Below are 19,310 nucleotides of genomic sequence, written 5' to 3'. Positions count from 1 at the left end.
CACATAAGTAAAAAAAAAAAAAAGCTGGAAGTGGTGCTGTGGCTCAAGTGGTAGAGTGCTAGCCTTGAGCTGAAGAGCTGAGGGACAGCACCCAGGCTCAGAGTTCAGTCCCCACAACCGGACCCAAAAAAAAAAAATTAGCACAGTATCCACATACCTACCAGCATTAAATATTGGCCATGGCCGGAAGCCGGTGGCTCACCCCTTGTATCCTAGCTACTCAGGAGGCAGAGATCTGAGGATGGTGATTCAAAGCCAGCCCGGGCAAGAAACTGTGAGACTCTCATCTCCAATAAACCACTCAGAAAACTGGAAGTGGCACTGTGGCTCAAGTGGTAGAGCGCTTGCTTTGAGCTGAAGAGCTGAGGGACAGCACCCAGGCCTAGAGTTCAAGCGCCATGACTGACCAAAAAATATTGACCAAATTAGTAAACAAGGTAAACCAGACAGTAACAAAATGGTGGTTACCTTACAAATTGAGTTGTTTTCCATTGTTCCACCTGCTTTTCATTAGTTTTACCATTTTCTGTATTTGCCTTAGGCTTCAGATTAAAAAAGCTAGGACTGGTGATACTAGGTAAATCAAACTTGTTTTTAAATCACTAAATGTTTTCCAAGTAATCCAGTTTGGAAAACTGAAATAGCAAAGACTGAAAATTAACACCACCCCCCCACCCTAAGTATTCTCAAAAACCTTAGTTTTTTTAAAAATCATCATACTTTCCAACCTATATTATAACTGTTGTTTATCTGACTGTGTAACTGTGTCTTACACAAGATTATAAACATGGAGGGCAGTTTTATTGCTTCACTTAACAAGAAAATATTTTGTACTGATTGTATGTCAGGTCTTTCTTATGTTTTAAGAATATAATGATGAGCAAATCAGACAAAAATTCCTAGTTCAGGAATCATGGGTGATTATGTTTATGGAATTAATTAGTAAGAAATGCTTACCAATATGAAAGCCTTTAAAACTTCTAGGATTTGGATTTCTGGTTCTTGATGTTACTACTATTGTAGAGAGCACATGCATGCGCACGCGCAACACACACAAACACACACACACATGTCATCTGATTCTTGATTCTCTGAAGGTTATGGAAATACTTTACAACATCAGAGAATTTAACTGGATGGTACTGACACTGAGGTTTCCTTGCTATCTTTACACAAGAAACTGCTGTTTAAACACTGACTGTATTACCCAAACTTATCATCAAACAGCCATACAAGGTAGTGCAAGCCTGTAATCTCACTACATGGGAGGTTGAGGCGGGAGGATAGCAAATTTGAGGTCAGCCTGGTTGTATAGTGAGACTTTGTTTCAAAAAATGTAAACAAAACAACAACAATAAGAAAGACAAATAAGCATGTCATCCAAACAAGGAGTAATACTTCTGAGATTGAAAGACATATCTGGTAAAATCCAAGACTGTTCCAGCAAACTAGGATGTATGGTCACCCATTAGATGTCTCATTTCTACCAAGTTTAGGATGAACTATTAACATAGAAGACCTATACCTCCTATATTATTCTCCATAAAAATCAAGTTAAAGCTAAGCTTTGCCCCAAACAAATCAAATTTTAATTTCAATCCTAATAAATATCCCGTGCTTTGTGAGAAGGGGGCTTATTATGTGCAGAGTTCTGACTGAAACAAAATAAACACCATTTTCCAATCAAACAATTAGAACTGTTTTCTCTGGGATTAAATTTCAGTGGGCACACAGTAATGAAATACCAAACTGTTTTCATCCAGCTTTCCTAATAGAAACCCAAAGTAAAAATTGAAAAAAAAATGTAATCCATTAAAAGTGAACCTTTCAACTCAGAAATAAACACACAGTCTTTAAGATGGTTAAATAATAATGTAATTCCTAGGTTGATATATTGTAAGGAATGATGAAAACAAAAGGCTAGCTGATACAGAGGTTTTGATAAAACTGCTTCTTCCATACCTGAGATGGAGATAAATCTATGCTTGGGGTATGCAGATATATAAACAGTTATAATTTAAACATTCTATTTTTGGTTGCTTAAAAGAACAATTTAAAGATACATGGTTTTTCAAAACCCAGACTATGCTGGAGACTGATAGCTCATGCCTGTAATCCTAGTTACTTGGGAGCCTGAGATCTGAGGATCATGGTTCAAAGCCAGCCCAGGAAAAAAAAGTCCATGAGACTTGCTTTCCTGCCTAGGCTGGCTTTGAAATCGGATTCTCAGATCTCAGCCTCCTTTTTTTTTTAAACAAAGTAAGTTTATTTGAAAGTGAAAAGAAGCACTCCATTCAGAGAGAGGCCCCAAAGAGGAGTACCTATGAGACTCTTATCTCCAATTAATTAGCAAAAATGCTGGAAACAGAGCTGTGGCTCAAGTGGTAGAGCACTAGCCCAAAGCAAAAAAGTTAAGGGATAAAACTCAGGCCCTGAGCTCAAGTCCTAGTACACACACACACACACACACACACACTAAATTTCTGTTATACATTGATATAATCATACATTACTAAAGTTTTAGAGTCTTTACGGAGATATGATTATTGCATAAATACTATACCCTAGCAGATTATTGAATACTTGATTATATCCAAATACAGAACTCTACATTTTCCAAAATGATACCAACTATTCAACTATATTTGAAGACATCTCCTGGTATAAAATGTTTGCCCATGTGTGTTTGCACTAAGATTTGAACTCAAGGCTTTATGATTATGAGGCAGGTGCTCTAATACTTGAGCCATGCCACAACCCTTTTTGTTTTGGTTATTTTTGAGACTGGATCTTGTACTTATTCTTGAGCTGTCCTGGACCATGATCCTTCCCAAACAGCTAGAATGATAAGCACATAAGACTATCCCAGCTTTTATTGCTTAAGGTGGAGATTCTCAAACTTTTTGCCCATGGTAAAGTGCTAGTGACAAGGGAAAAAGTTGAGTGAGAGCACAGGCTCTGAATTCAAGTCTCAGTACTGACCACACACACACACGCACACACACACACACACACACACACACACACACACACACACACACACACACACACACACCATTTGTGCATACTCAATACAGATACAAGATACAATTTTTTTTTTCCTGAACAATTTCCATCTATGGACTGTTGAATTTTGGTCATGAAACCCATGAATATACAAAGACACAACAGTCATCTAAAAGAAAAAAGAAAAGGATAAAAGAACCAATTATCCAAAACCGTGTGTAAAGTGTGTAGCATGTTTTTGAGATACTACATGAAACCTACTCATATGGACAAATATTACATTGGATCCGTGTGTGTGTGTGTGTGTGTGTGTGTGCGTGCGTGCGCGTGCACGCGTTTTTGCTTAAGGCTAGGGCTTTACCGCTTGGGACACAGTTCCACTTCTGGCTGGCTTCAACATGTGATCCTCTGATCTCAGCCTTCTGAGTAACTAGGATTAAGGTGGAAGCCACTGGTGCCTAGCTTAGAATTCTTACTTTTAACTTGAGTTCATATTAATCTTTAATATGTTTGTGTTTTAGGTAATGTGTTTTCTTATTTTTCTGACAAAGACAAACTGGAGGAATCTTCTGTGGTAAAAACACAAAACTTCAGCTGGGTGCCCCGTGCCTCATGCCTATAATCCTAGCTACTCAGGAGGCTGAGATCTGAGTATCATGGTTCAAAGCCATCCTGGGCAAGAAAGGCCATGAAACGCTTATCTCCAATAATTCACTCAGAAAACCGAAAGTGTCACTGTGGCTCAAGTGATGGAGTGCTTGCCTTGAGCTGAAAAGCTGAGGGACAGTGCCCAGGCCCAGAGTTCAAGCCCCATGACCAAAAAACAAAAACAAAACAAAACAAAAAAACCTTCTCATTTAGGACATTGAAAGAAAAAGAAAAAGCAGAGCATACATGTAACTAAGGCAGTTATGTTCTTTCATCTAATAGCTGTTCTACGACACAAAATTCTCAGTATCCTACCTTCCAAGCTAAAACATTCCTTCTGAAAAGTATTTGATAGTCCAGGCAGCTGCAGGTGTAGTTCATTTTTACATAAAAAGGACCCAAGTTTTCCAAATGATACCCACTTGAAAATACTTACCTTTCTTTTTCTGTGTATGGTTCTACATACAGCTAAATATTGTAAGTCAGAAAACAAGAATATTGAAGTTTAGGTTTGAAGGATTTTTCTAACCATAGTCAGCTAACTTATGGCAAAGTCATAGTGCTTAATTTTTTTAGTCTGGAAGATAAAAAGTGCTCTGAGACAAAATTTAAAAGTATTTAAATAAATGGTATATTAGAAGTTTCCATAAATATTTTATGACAAAAGTTCTTTACTTGAACATTCATGAAAAATTCCAGGGAGATGAATTGCACAGAAACATTTTGCTAACTAATAAAATAGATTAACATTAGCTACAACCAGTTACTAAACCACATACATTGCTCATGCTAACTTTCTTCTGTAAATAATTGATACAATGATGAATTAAGCCTTTCTCAGGTACAATGAAGTCATGGTGATTGAGAATTCCTATTTTATGGAAGCACACATAAGATTTCTTGTACCAGTCCTGGGGCTTGAACTTGGGGCCTGGGTGCTGTCCTTGGGCTCTTTATGCTCAAGGCTAGTGCTCTACCACTTGAGCCACAGCTCCACTTCCAGCTTTTCTTGTGCTTAATTAGACATGAGTGTGTTATTAACTCTGCCCAGGATGGCTTCAAACTGTGAACCTCAGATCTCAGCCTCCTGAGTGGGTAGGATTACAGGTATGAGCCACTGGCACACTCAGGATTTTTTTTAAAGAATGACAAATCTAACTACATAAAATTAATGCTTGACATAATTTGTGCTTGAATTATAAGACAAAATATATTTAATAAAGTATCGAATGGAGTAGAGTGCTCGCCTTGAGCTGAAGAGCGCAGGGACAGTGCCCAAGCCCAGAGTTCAAGCCCCACGACTGACCAAAAAAAAAAAAAAGTGTTGAATGGAGAGAACTTAAATATATTTGGCACTTATTTAATATACTCATATTTACCAAATTTCTTAAATGGAAAAAGTATCTTAGTATACTTATGGTTTGTTTGGGACATATAAATTGATGCTAGCAATATGATTCATGGTAGACACCTGTGTTTGTTTATCTAAGGCTTTGGACTAAACTGTATTTATTCCAGCTGGGGAGGGGGTGAAGGGGAGTAGGGCTGGAGACTAAGTAGCTAAGGTCAGTCACTTGAGAGCACTGTGCCTAAGGAAGTGACCCACAATGTAATTACTGAACACCAAGGCTTAGGTGAGCTTGCTTGGGTGGTAACATTTGCCCATAATTACAGAGAGACTAAGTCCTTTCTATATAATTCTACTTGAAAAGGATATCTGCAAACTCATATGAGGCCCTGTGAATCTTTTTTCCTTTGCTGACATTTTTTTTTTTCCTTTGACAGTCCTGGGGCTTGAACTCAGGGACTGGGCACTGTCCCTGAGCTTCTTTTTTGCTCAAGGCAAGCACTCTACCACTTGAGCCACAGTAATACTTCTGACTTTTTCTGTTTATGTGGTACTGAACCTAGAGCTTCATGCATGCTCAGCAAGTACTCTACCACTAAGCCACATTCCCAACCCATACTTTGATGATTTTAATCTGCAATCTTTTTGCTTCAATAAAATATAAATGAGAATAATGGCTTTTGAGTCCTTTTAGTGATCAAACCTGTGTGTGGTCTTGGAACTCCTGATACAACCTACAATATAATAAAGTTCATATTTAATAAAGAATATTTCTTCTAACTTAAAAGTTTTGTTTTAGCAATTTCTTTTCGAAAGAGATTGAAACAGTAACACATGCTGATAGATTACTTTCAAGTACATGGATTTTTATTTCACAATTAAGATTACAGAAGGTAGCTTTTGGCTGGGTGTAGGAAGGCATTTCTGCTAAGTTAAGTAAATGCTACCCACTCCCACCAGCACTTTCCTTCCTCCAGCAAGGATCCAGGCAAGTATTATATACTATTAATAATTAGCCTTCTCAGTGGCTACTACTAGAAGTTGAGGAAAAACAGAACTTTTTCACTTTCTTCTTTTTCTCTTAGCTCCTTAGGTAAATTTTGTACTTTTTGATTTACTTATTTATTTACTTATTTGTTTATTTAGATAGACTGTCACAAGGTAGCACTGACTGGGCACAAACTCATGATCCTTTTGTATCCACCTCCCAATTCTGAGATTACAAGTGTGCCTGGCCAGATTTTGTACTTTCTGAATAATGATCATATCAGAAAGATTTGGCATGACCCAAAATATCAGATAGTCTTATCAGACAAGAACTTGTCAAGTTGACAGTCCTTTCTTTGCAACATGCAAGGTTGGGCCCTTACAGGTGTACTGTGTAAAAAGATTAAATCCATAAAGGACTAGTGGACTAAAATATCACTAAGGATTATAGCACTTAAGAGATCAGGTTTACCTAATCAAAGCTTCCCAGCTGTGTGGATCAGTAACGTACCTTATAAGGTTTCCCAATTCCCTAACCAGCTAAAGCTATTTGTTCTCTTCCTCTCTGGGAAGGTTTTAATTGTTACCAGTTTCTAAGGAAATTATAAAATATAATTGTCTAGAATGGAATTATCTACCACCTGTGTAAGAATGAAAATTTCCTTTATTTCACTGCTGAATCAGAAAAAAGAATCTATTACACGAATTACCATTTGTAGTAATAGACCTAAAGTATTAATAAAAAGCTCAGGCTGAAGAAATGGCATGATCATGAACTTGCTTATCAAACAAAATGATTTAGGATTCCCTATCTTCCACTTAAGGCTTTAACTGCAGAATGGAAGCTGGTGTCACTTTGCTTAGGAATACCATTGCATTTTGGATTAGCTTGAATTGTTTTTTAAGCAATTAAGAAATCCCCCCTTTTTTCCATACAGCTCCAGAAGCTAGTTACTATGCATTATTTGCAGTTCATTATTATTCATGATACCTATCACACTATTTTAAGACAAGAATAGTAACAACAGGAGAATGTTTGAGGATCTATCATATAAGTAGGTGTCCAAAACAAGAAACTACATAGTCCAACTGCCTAGAATTGAATTTTAGTCCCAAATACATCCTAGCTCAGTGATCTTGTGAAGTTTCTTACCTTTTGTTCCTTTTCTATAAAATGAGAACAACAGCACCCTTCCAGGAGGGTTGTTATAAGGACCAAACAAACTCCTTTGTGTACAGAATTCAGAGTCATCTGCCATGCACAAAAGCTATATAAATAATATCTATTATCACCACCATCATCATTATTACCGCCATTATTCCATGGCAAATGACATTAAGCCTACTAATTATTACGAAAGGTCATTTAACTTATTTTAACTCTTTAATCTTCACCCTACCCCAAGTGTTATAGGGAAAGGCAGTATGTTTCTTAGTTGACAGGCAATTATGACTTCATTAGGTTCCGCTACAACATGGCTGTATGGTTTGATTTACAAAATGGGATAGAAATATTTATCCTACAAGGTTATTCAGATGTCAACAGCTGTTCTGTAGACTTACCACAGGACATGTTGATAATACTGAACTCTGCCAGATACTTGGAATTTCAAAATTACCTGGTTTCAAGTACTCAACAACTTCTGCAAAGATGAGATTTAATATAGTTCAAGGTATGAATCCCCAAAAAGGTTCTAGAAGAACAAATTAACTTAAAAAATGGTCTTCTTCCACATTCCCTGGTTAGGATACATTTCTTCAAAATAGTCAATGTGTGGAGGTTGGAGTATGTCAAGGGCAGAGAGTACCTGAGGAAAGGGAAAAAAAATCAAATTTAGAGGAAAAGGAAACAAATTCCACATAAATTCAAGTAAATGCTGTTAACTCTTTAATGATTAAAAGCTTAGTTACAATTGCCCAATGAAATTAAATGAATCAGTCAAGAACCATAGTCTCATTGAGTTTGTAAACAATTGCCTAAAAAACAATTCAAGCTAATCCAAAATTCAAGAGTCAACTATGCTATACTATATGCAACCAAAATCCTTGCTCAGAGAGTGTTGAAAGAAATGCCCTATTTTTTAATTTTTTATTTTATTTTTTTAGTCATGGGGCTTGAACTCTGGACCTGGGCCCTGTCCCTCAGCTCTTCAGCTCAAGGCTAGCACTCTACCATTTGAGCCATAGCGCCTCTTCCGGTGTTCTCGTGGTTAATTGGAGATAAGAGTCTCATGGACTTTCCTGCCCGGGCTGGCTTTGAACCACGATCCTCAGATCTCAGACTCCTGAGTAGCTAGGATTAAAGGTGTAAGCCACTGGCGCCTGGCCGAAGTGCCCTATTTTTAAGAATTACTGTTCCTTTATGAGAATGAGGGGCCATGGGTATACACATTCTTCTGATGGGCTCACTGGTAAACTCTTGAATTATACTGATGAGCAAAACAGGTATCATCCCTGCTTACATGACTTAAAAGAGAGGAAAGCATGAAGTAAATAAGTGATTACACAAATATATAATTACAACATCTATTACGATGAAGAAAAATGTATGCCTAAAGTAACAACATTCAAAGTCTTAAAAGCTGGGGGGGGGTGTGGAATTTGGAGAGGTGGGGAGGAAAGGATGGTATGGGAAAAACAAAGGCGAGGGTAACAATATTCTATAGGAAATGTACTAGTTACCTTACTCATGTAACTGTAACCCCCCTGTACAGTATTTTTACTAGGTAAGAGTTGGCCACTCAATATGCAGGCAGGCAATGTGAAGATGCTGAGGCTGCTTATAGAAGCAGAAAAGTGCTTATGGAATATAGTGGGTAAGAAGAAGATAGACTGGTATAAAGTAGAGGAAGATAGGAAATATACAAAGTATCTTTAAATCATATGAGGCAGTGTAGGTTTTATTCAAGTTCAGAGAAGTCACCAGGTATTTCAAATTTAAATCTCATTTCAATCTTTTTTTAAAAAAAAAAGCAGCATAAATCCATAACAGCTATTAGGCTATAAGTCCTATTTGTGGTGTCACACCTGAGAATCTGAACCTATCTGGCTAATGAAAAATATCTGGCTCAAAGGACAGAGAAGAGGCCAGCAGGAAATCAGGTTCAAATTTTCTAACCTTTATCTTGATTTTTAACGTAACATCTTGTTAAGGTTTGAACCATATACAAGTAGACAGTGTAAGATGAAGAATGCCCATATATTGCTGGGCGCCGGTGGCTCACACCTGTAATCCTAGCTACTCAGGAGGCTGAGATCTGAGAATCTGGGTTCAAAGCCAGCCCGGGCAGGAAAGTCCATGAGACTCTTTTCTTCCATAAACCACTAGAAAATCGGAAGTGGCGTTGTGGCTCAAGCAGTAGAGCGCTCACCTTGAGCTGAAGAGCTGAGGGATACTGACCAAGTCCAGAGTTCAAGCCCCACAACCAACCAAAAAAAAAAAAAAAAAAGAATGCCCATATCATCAGTCTAGCTGGTTATCCTCAGGTTCACTCACTTATAACCTTACCTGACATATAATTTTGAAATACACATTTTGTTCAGCTATACGTCAGCTAAGTATCCCTAACCGATAAAAGCTTAAGATGTAATTATTAAATCTAAAACTCTATTTATATTTCTATGTTAGAGATGGAACCTATATAGCCTTACGTACAGTGATTTTTTTGATTTTGTTTTGGTGATAGACCTTGGGCTTGAACTCAGGGCCTGAGTGTTGTCTTTGAGTTTTACGAGTAAAGCTATGCTCTACCACTTGAACCATTGCTTTTTTTTGGGGGGGGGGTTGTTGGTTGTGGGGCTTGAACTCTGGGCTTGGGCGCTGTCCCTGCACTCTTCAGCTCAAGGCAAGCGCTCTACCACTTTTGAGCTACAGTGCCACTTCTGGTTTTATGGTAGTTTATTGGAGATAAGAGTCTCACAGAGGGCTGGGAAGGTGGCTCAGTGGTAGAGCGCTTGCCTTGCATGCCTGATGCCCTGGGTTCGATTTCTCAGCACCATATAAGCAAAAAGAAAAAAGCTGGAAGTGGTGCTGTGGCTGAAGTGGTAGAGCACTAGCCTTGAGCTGAAGAGCTGAGGGATAGTGCCCAGTCTCAGAGTTCAGGCATCATGACTGGCAAAAAAAAGCCGGAAGTGGCGCTGTGGCTCAAGGGATAGAGTGCTAGCCTTGAGCTGAAGAGCTGAGGGACAGCACCCAGGCCCAGAGTTCAAGCACCACAACCGGGACCCCCCCCCCAAAAAAAAAAAGAGTCTCACAGACTTTGCTTGCCCGGGCTGGCTTTGAACCATGATCCTCAGATCTGCCTCCTGAGTAGCTAGGATTACAGGTGTGAGCCACCAGCGGCGCCCAGCTGAGCCACTGCTTTTTTGGGAAGTGATTAACTGGAGACAGGAGTCTCTTGAACTTTCCTGCCTGGAATGGCTTGGATCCATGATCCTCAGATCTTAGCCTCCTGAGTAACTAGCATTATAAGCATGAACCACTGGTGTCTGCCTTTTTTCGTTTTTTTAATACTAAGAAATAGCCATCAATCAAACTTTTAATTTATTAATGTAAATAAAAACTTGATTAGTCTAAATCAGGAAATAAGATTTACATATTATAATTTTCCAATTATTGCCCTTTAAGTTTTAACATAAAATTTTCTTTTTCTTTTTCTTCTTGCAATTCACTTGTGCAAGAAACCTTGTTCATTTTGAAGGTCTTTTTTTTTCAGCCACGTATTTCTCAGTTCAAAATTTTAGATTAAATTTATTTTATTAAGCTAAAATTTCATTTAATAAAAAAGCTCTATTATTGACTTTAAAACTAGTTAATCATAGAGGGCTGGGAAGGTGGCTCAGTGGTAGAGCGCTTTCCCTGCATGCCCGAGGCCCTGAGTTCGATTCCTTAGCACCACATAAGCAAAAAGAAAAAAGCCAGAAGTGGCGCTGTGGCTCAAGTGGTAGAGCGCCAGCCTTAAGCTGAAGAGCTGAGGGACAGCGCCCTGGCCCAGAGTTCAGGCCCCATGACTGGACCAAACAAACAAACAAACAAACAAACAAACAAACTAGTTAATCATAGAGATTTTAAAACACTTTAGATGATTTTTAAAAGGACATCTATATTTCATTTTTGAATTAACAAGTATAGAAACTAGGAAGTGTTGTGGTTCAAGGCTAGCCCAGGGCCAAAGTTCTAGAGACCCAGCCCCAAGCTCAACCAATATTGTAGCATAGTGCATGTACTTATCATCACTGCTATGTGAAGAAGCATAAATGGAGGATCCCAGTTTAGGTTAGCCCAGAAATGAACTTCAGATCCTATCTCCAAAATTAACAAAAGCAAAAAGAGTACAGCAGTGTGGCTTCAGTGGTACAACATCTGCCTGGCAAATATAAGGCTCCAAGTTCAAACCTCAGTGTCACAAAAAAAAATTTTTTTATTTATACTTAAAATTTTGGTATTTCTAGGAAACAGGGTTTTTAGTTTCTTCAAAGGCAATTTTATATAAAAATAAATAATTTTATTCTTATATATTTAAAAACCTATAATTAGATAGTGTTGCAAATTTACATAAATTATAGTTGAAGCTTAAGGAAGGCAGTTAGAAATTAGTGTTTTACTTGACATCTTTTGGACTCCGACCCTTTATCTGAACAACACATATCCTGTCTTGGAGGAAAACAGAACACACTGAATGACAGCGTCCATTAGACACAGCTATTTTACACTTCAAATCCATCTGCTGTAATTAGAGGTTATCTAGAATAAAGTGACAGCCACACATTTTAAACCTTGAGAGAGAAGAATGAAGCTTTCTTATTTCATATTTGATGAGGCATTTTGTAGAAAAGTCATATAAAACAAGGTTAGACATTTACACTATGGCATTTGACTGTTAGCGTCAATGGTACAGTATTTTAAATTCTGCCTGGAATTCTTCTATGCCTGTTGTTTTGTGTCCTTTGTATTCATAAGATGTTTATCAGAGACCTGCAAAACTAGAACTCTGACCAGCAGAAATGAACCAGTAATCTGAAAAATAATGTAAATGAGCAAGCAAGAAAAACATTAGCAGCATTTTTAGCTTCGAATTTATTGCATGAGTCCCACTTAAAAGAGCTGGGGTTTCTTAGTCAGGTGCCAGTGACTCATGCTTGCATATCCTAGCTACTCAGGAGGCTGAGAACTGAGGACTGTGGTTCAAAGCCAGGCTGGGCAGGAAAGTCTGTGAGATTCTTTTTTTTTTTTTTTTGGGTCCAGTCATGGGGCCTGAACTCTACGCCTGGGCTCTGTCCCTCAGCTCTTCAGCTCAAGGCTAGCGCTCTACCACTTGAGCCACAGTGCCACTTCCGGCTTTTTTCTTTTTGCTTATGTGGTGCTGAGGAATCGAACCCAGGGCCTCTGGCATGCAAGGCAAGCGCTCTACCACTGAGCCACCTTCCCAGCCCTCTGTGAGATTCTTATCCCAAATCAAGCACCAAAAAAGCCAGAAGCAGAGCTGTGGCTCAAGTGGTAGAGTGCTAGCTTTGAGCAAAAAAGCTCAGGGACCAGCATTCAGGCCCTGAGTTCAAGCCCTAGGACCAGTAAAAAAGAAAGCTGGGCAAGAGGGTCAGGTGGTAAATTCAAGCACTAATACTGGCACACACACACACACGCACACGCACACACACACACACACACACACACACACACAAAGATGTAACATTTCCCTCTTTTATTTTTTTTCATCTAAAATCAGGACTTGAACTCAGTATCTGATATTTTAACTCAAGATGGCTCTACCACCTGGGCCATACTTCCAACCCCTGACTTAACATTTCTAATATAATTTAACATAGCTGGAGTTGGCTTCTCTATAACCCCATTATTATTTGAGGAGGAAAAGTACAGAAGATATACCTATTATGTAATAAGATGACATTAGTAAAGACTCAACCTCAATTCTACATGTAAGAATAAGAATTTTAATCACCCACTCACAAACATTTACTCAGTTTCTACTATGCCAAGGACTCAAAAACAAAGAAACCAGAACTTACCTCTAGTATAGTCAGTAAGACAGAGACTACATTGTCACTAATTTTTAATAGAGATGTAACATAATATACACAAATTTTTTTTGGGGGGGGGGTCTGGTCGTGGGGCCTATACTCTGGGCCTGGGCGCTGTCCCTCAGCTCTTCAGCTCAAGGCTAGCGCTCTACCACTTGAGCCACAGCTTTTTTCTTTTTGCTTATGTGGTACTGAGGAATCAAACCCAGGGCCTCAGGCATGCAAGGCAAGCGCTCTACCACTGAGCCACCTTCCCAGCCCCTACACAAATCTTAAGAGCAAAATATGATGAATTTTTATAACCAAATCCAAGTCTAGTCAAGAAATTGAGCATTTAACATCCTAGGAAAGGCCCTTGCTGTTTTTCAGTTGTAACTTTTTTGTACTACTCTCATTTTTGTCACCATATTTATTCTGCCTGCACTTGGACCTTACACAAATTAAAACAGAGAGAAGTCTTTTGTGTACTGTTTCTCTCATATTGGTAGGCCTATGAAATTTATGATGTTGCTAAGTAGATCAATGGTTCATCTTTTTCACAGTTAATGCATTTTATACATGGAATATAACACAATACATTCATACAGTGTACTGATGGCACATAATTGCATTCTTTAAATTTTTAGCTATTATTAATAAAGTTGCTATAAACATTCTTGTATATGTCTTTTGGTGGATATATGTACTCATTTTCTTTGATTGCTTAGGTGGTTAAACTCTTGCTGAGTCATTATAGTTACATATTTAGTTTTAGTGGAAATGGACCGTTTTCCTAAGTGGTTTTATAAATTTACAATATCACTAACAATGGATGAGTTTCAAGTGACCTATAGTCTGAAAAAAAGCAACTAAAGCATTTATTTTAATTGTCTTCCTTAAACACTATTTTTTAATTAATTATTTTTAGTGGTGCTAGGGATCAAAAACAGGGCCTCATTCACTTAAGTATGTACCATTAAGCTAAATCTCAGTTCCATCCACTAGTTTTCAGTAAAGTTTAGTTCTTAATGTTAATTGTGTCCATTTTTGTGGTGGTTTTACTTGTCCAGTTAAGAAATGTGCCTATCTTACACATATCCATAAAAGGTATTTTCCAGGGATGTAAGCATGGCTCCAGTGGTAAAGTGTGAGGCTCTGAGTTCAATCCTCAGTAATGAAAAAAAAGGCATTTTCTGATGTTTTATCCTAGAAACATTGTTTGTCTTTCACATGTAAGTACACGATTCAATCCAACTAATTTATGTGTATAATGTGAAATAGGACTAAAGTTCACTTTTTAAATTACATGTATCAAATTGAAACCTCTATTTATTGAAATGACCATCTTTCACTACTGTAGTGTGTGTGTGTGTGTGTGTGGGTATGTGTGTGTGTGTGTGTGTGTTTATATGCATATGTGCCAGCACTGGGGCTTGAACTCAAGGCCTTGTGCTCTGACTTGCTTAAGGCTGATGCTCTATCACTGGAGCCACAGCTCCACTTATAGCTTTTTGGTGGTTAATCAGAGATAAGAGGTTCATGGAGACTCTCATTGAAGCCAGCCTAGGCTGGCTTCAAAATGCAATACTCAGCCCCCTGAGTAGCTAGGGACTACAGGTATAAGCTATCAAGACCCAACTTCTCTATCAGGTAAATATATAGATACATACAGGTTTATAGGCTTCCTATACCTAGTCTACTCCAGGAATCTATTTGTCAATTCCTCTACAGCTTAACTTGAATCTCCATGCCTGTTAAATAGTGAGAATAACTCGGTTGCAGAGGTTTCTAATTTTATTCAACTTCTTCAAGATCATTTGGCTCTTTAAAGTATTTTTTCAGTTCCATAAATTTTAGAATGTTTGTCGACTTCCACACACATAAATGAAAAACCCTGCTGGGATTTTTATTGGAATTACAGTACATATATAGTTCAAGTTAGGGCAAAATAGGCACCTCAACCACATTGAGTCTTCTAATCCATGGGCATGTGAGACTGTAATATTTTAAATCCTTCAATAACTTGTCTAGTACCAAAACTTTTGACATAAAACAAACAAAACCAAATCCATTGAAAAGTAATGTCTCTCCAAAGCATCCTTTTCTACCTTCAGCACAACAGTCTTATGTCTGTATCTGAACACGTCTGCCTTCAGAGAAAAATCCTATCAGTATGATTATCTATGCTCTTTATTAACCCAAAAGGTACTTTAGCTCAAGCTATATAAAGGAAATGAATGATCCTTTTTGCCCCATCTTCCTCTCCTAGAAAGCCTTCGAAAGCTTAGGGAGAAAACAATTCCAAGAAAAACATCACTGAGGTTACAAATTCAGGACAAATGTTTTTCCTTTCACTTTCATTCACCCATTCACTATAAAAAGACTGACAACCTACTGTGTGTTTAGTACTCTTGCATAAAGACAAGAAAAAAACCCAAGATTTGTATTATAATACAAAGTATCTTGGCAGGAATCAATGAACCCTAAAGGGGCTTTAAACGGGCTTTAGAGGATGTGACGACTTTGGCAGTGGTTTCCAAAAGAAAAAGGCAAAGCCTCCCAAGCCTTTCTTTGTAGCTGTCCTCTGACAAATAAAAGCCATTCAAATGAAGATTCAACCTTCCTAAAATGACCGGGTTAATCTTTTTTAAATGGCATTTTTAAAATGGACATTCTTTTCTTCTCCCTTTATTCCATCAAGTTTTATTATCAAATTGTTCATCTTAAGGCTTACCTGCTCCATGTTTGAGTTTCTAAGTCAATGATAATTTTTTTAAAACTTGGCTGCCACTGTTTCACCTAAAAGAGCTTTAAAAATTGCCAGTACCTGGGCCTCAACGCTAGATTCTAATTTAGTAGCTGTACATTGTAATTTGCTTCTAGGTTTATTTCCAGCTCTCTGCTCTTTATGTATGCAACTGAGACTGTCCTGCATTAATGTCTGACTATGCATGTGAGCTTTCCATAGCTTCATCATAGTATGTATCACATGATTTTAAAAATCAGGTGAACTACTTGAAGGCAGAATCCCCAGAAGCTAATATAGGGTTGACATGGGATGTGCACAATAAATTTCTAAAGAATCAATATAAATGGACTCTACAGACAGATTTTCATTCTTATCTTGACACTGGGCAGTACTAACCAAAGCCTCTGGTTCCTCTGTAGAACATAGTTAATAAACCCCATCTCTAAAGATTTTTAAAAAGTAACTGAATTAATGTATGTATGCTATCTAATATACATCTGTACTCCCTTCAAGAAAGGAGAGTGTTTTGTTTTGTATCTTCGGTATGACTTAGCACAGGATTCAATTAATAAATATTTGGTGCCTTAACTACAACAAATACCAGCTGTTTCTTAAGATTGGCATTCCACACATACCAGGTATGTTGGCCTGGAGATGCCCCTTGGATACAGATCTTAACAGCAAAAATGAATATGTGTAAAAGTAGTGTTATGCCAACTTTATCTCCAAGTATCTGCCTCACTTTCAAATAGTCCCACAGATATCACAGGTACTTTCTCAAGATAGATCTCAGAAATTGCCCCAAGTGTGTGTGTTTGTATATTTTAGGTAAACTTCTAATCATTTAAAATTTTTCATTTCTTTTTTTTTTTTCTTTCGGTCGTGGGGCTTGAACTCTGGGCCTGATCGCTGTCCTTCAGCTTTTCAGCTCAAGGCAAGCGCTCTACCACTTGCGCTACAGCACCACTTCTGGTTTTCTGGTAGTTTATTGGAGATAAGAGTTTCACAGACTTTCTTGCCTGGGCTGGTTTTGAACCATGATCCTCAGATCTCAGCCTCCCTAGTAGCTAGGATTACAGGCCTGAGCCACCAGCACCCAGCTAAAAATTTTAATTTCTAAGGGCTGGGAATGTAGCTTAGTGGTAGAATGCTTGCCTAGCATGCATGAACTTCTAATCATTTATAAATTTTAATTTCTTTTTTTTTTTTTTTGGTCCAGTCGTGGGGCCTGAACTCTGGGCCTGGGCACTGTCCCTCAGCTCTTCAGCTCAAGGCTAGTGCTCTACCACTTGAGCCACAGCGCCACTTCCGGCTTTTTTCTTTTTGCTTATGTGGTGCTGAGGAATCGAACCCAGGGCCTCAGGCATGCAAGGCAAGCGCTCTACCACTGAGCCACCTTCCCAGCCCTATAAATTTTAATTTCTATGGGCTGGAAATGCAGCTTAGTGGTAGAGTGCTTGCCTAGCATGCATGAAGCCGTGGGTTCAAGTCTTCAGTACCATATAAACAGAAAAAAACAGAAATGGTGCTGTGGCTCAAGTGGTAAAGTGCTAGTCTTGAGCAAAAAGAAGCTCGGGGACAATGCCCAAGACCTGAGTTCAAGCCCCAGGACTGGCAAAAATAAAAATAAAATTAATTTCTAAGGAAAGAAGGATGGATAAACAAATGCAGGCATGGTACTCAGTAGACACTATGTGTAAAATTAACTTATGACTTGTGGGCAGCAATAGGAGTGGCATACTGGGGGAAAGTGAAGGGAGAGGTGACACTGTACTTGTTACGTGGTTTATATAATGGCAACCCCTCAGTACAACATCTTAATAATAACAATAATATTGAAAAAAATGTTTAATTTTTGCTGGGTGCTGTTGGCTCATGTCTGTAAACCTAGTTACTCAAGAGGCTGAGATCTGAGGATTGTGGTTCAAAGTCAGCCCAGACAGGTAAGTTCATGAGATTTATGTCCAACTTAGCATCAGAAAAGCCAGAGGTGGAGCTGTGGCTCAAGTGGTAGAGCTAGTAGACTTGAGCAAAAAAGCTTGGGGACAGCACCCAAGCCCAGAATTGATACCAGGGGGAAAAAAAAGAAAAAAGAGAAAGAAAAGAAAGAAAAAAAGAGAATATTTAATTTCTGAAGCAATCATATATAGTTATTTCCATTCTACCATGTTCACTTTGCAAATAAAAAAACTTACACCTCAGAAAAGTTAAGACCTAAGGTATGCCATTAGAAAACAGTACAGCCATAATTCAAACACAGTCTGTCTAAAACCCATCACTTATAAATGGAATTGGCTGTGTTTAGGTTGGTGAGATATTCAAGAACTCAGTTTATGTCTTTCCTTATTTACTCTAGCATTGTCTTTGGAACTTAATTGACTTACTCTAAAGGAATGAATCCTAAGCAAATATGAGTGAACAGCATTTTATTATATCATTATCTTTTTCCCTTTTTCTAATACTAGAGCTCAAACTCAAGGCCTTGCCCTTTTGCTTGCTTTTTTTGCTCATGGCTGTTCTACCACTTGGGCCACATCTCCACTTCTGTGTGTGTGTGTGTGTGTGTGTGTGTGTGTGTGTGTGTGTGTGTGTGTGTGTAGAGAGAGAGAGAGAGCATGCACATTATTGGGAGATAAGAGTCTCAAGAATTTGTCCACTTCTGTGTGTGTGTGTGTGTGTGTGTGTGTAGAGAGAGAGAGAGAGAGAGAGAGAGAGCATGCACATTATTGGGAGATAAGAGTCTCAAGAATTTGTCTTCCTGGGATGGCTCTGAACAGCAATTCTCGAATCTCAGTCTCTTAAGTAGTTAGGATTACAGCCATGAACCACTGGTACCTGACTCATATAATTATTTTTTTATATAGAAGCCAATTATTAGCTTGAAAATAATAAGTCATTGAAATCTGAGGTCACCTTTAAAATACTTCTTCATTGTGGGCACTTTTGCTTGAGTCTCTGACATTATAACAGGCTTTTTCATTCTTTGATGTGGGGGTAGTACTAAGACAAATCCAAGAACTAATTAACTCAAGCCATCATCCTAAATCTGACATGAAGATGGCAACTTAAATGGTATTTTTCAACTCATTAAAATATTGATAAGCACTTTCAATAGACTAGAGGATAATGGTGCATTTTTTCTTTCAGTGCTGTAGATCAAACCCACGGCGTTTACATGCAAGGCAAGAGTTCCATCACTGAATATAACCCACAGACCAGACATAACTTAAAAAAAGAGCCAGACACCAGTGGTTCATGCCTGTAATCCTAGCCACTCAGGAGGCTGAGATCTGAGGATCCTTGTTCAATGCTAACCCAAGTAGGAAAGTCTGTAACACTCGTATCTCTATTTAATCACCAAAAAAAGCCAGAAATGGAGCTGTAACTCAAGTGGTAGAACACCAGCAAAAAAGCCCAGGGACGACAACATCTAGGCCCCGAGTTCAAGCCCCAGGACACACACACACACACACACACACACCACACACACAAAGTCCAACATCTAGGCCCTGAGTTCAACACACACACACACACACTCCAGAAAAGCTGAGTTCAACA

At 38.4% G+C, this 19,310-nt stretch overlaps 1 protein-coding gene across 1 annotated transcript in view; it reads right to left on the bottom strand.

The window, feature by feature from the left end:
* Positions 1-19,310, bottom strand: part of Nlk (nemo-like kinase) — a 155,493-nt gene that overhangs the window by 44,267 nt on the left and 91,916 nt on the right. The window contains exon 3 of the mRNA XM_013016290.1: positions 7,742-7,797. Coding sequence (XP_012871744.1) covers positions 7,742-7,797 — 56 coding nt within the window. The remainder of the gene's footprint in view (positions 1-7,741; positions 7,798-19,310) is intronic.

The sequence above is a fragment of the Dipodomys ordii genome, unplaced genomic scaffold (assembly GCF_000151885.1).
Source record: "Dipodomys ordii isolate 6190 unplaced genomic scaffold, Dord_2.0 Scaffold31, whole genome shotgun sequence".
NCBI classification, from domain to species: domain Eukaryota; kingdom Metazoa; phylum Chordata; class Mammalia; order Rodentia; family Heteromyidae; genus Dipodomys; species Dipodomys ordii.
The sequence above is the reverse complement of the archived record's forward strand: the minus strand, read 5'-3'. Positions and strand labels throughout refer to the sequence as shown.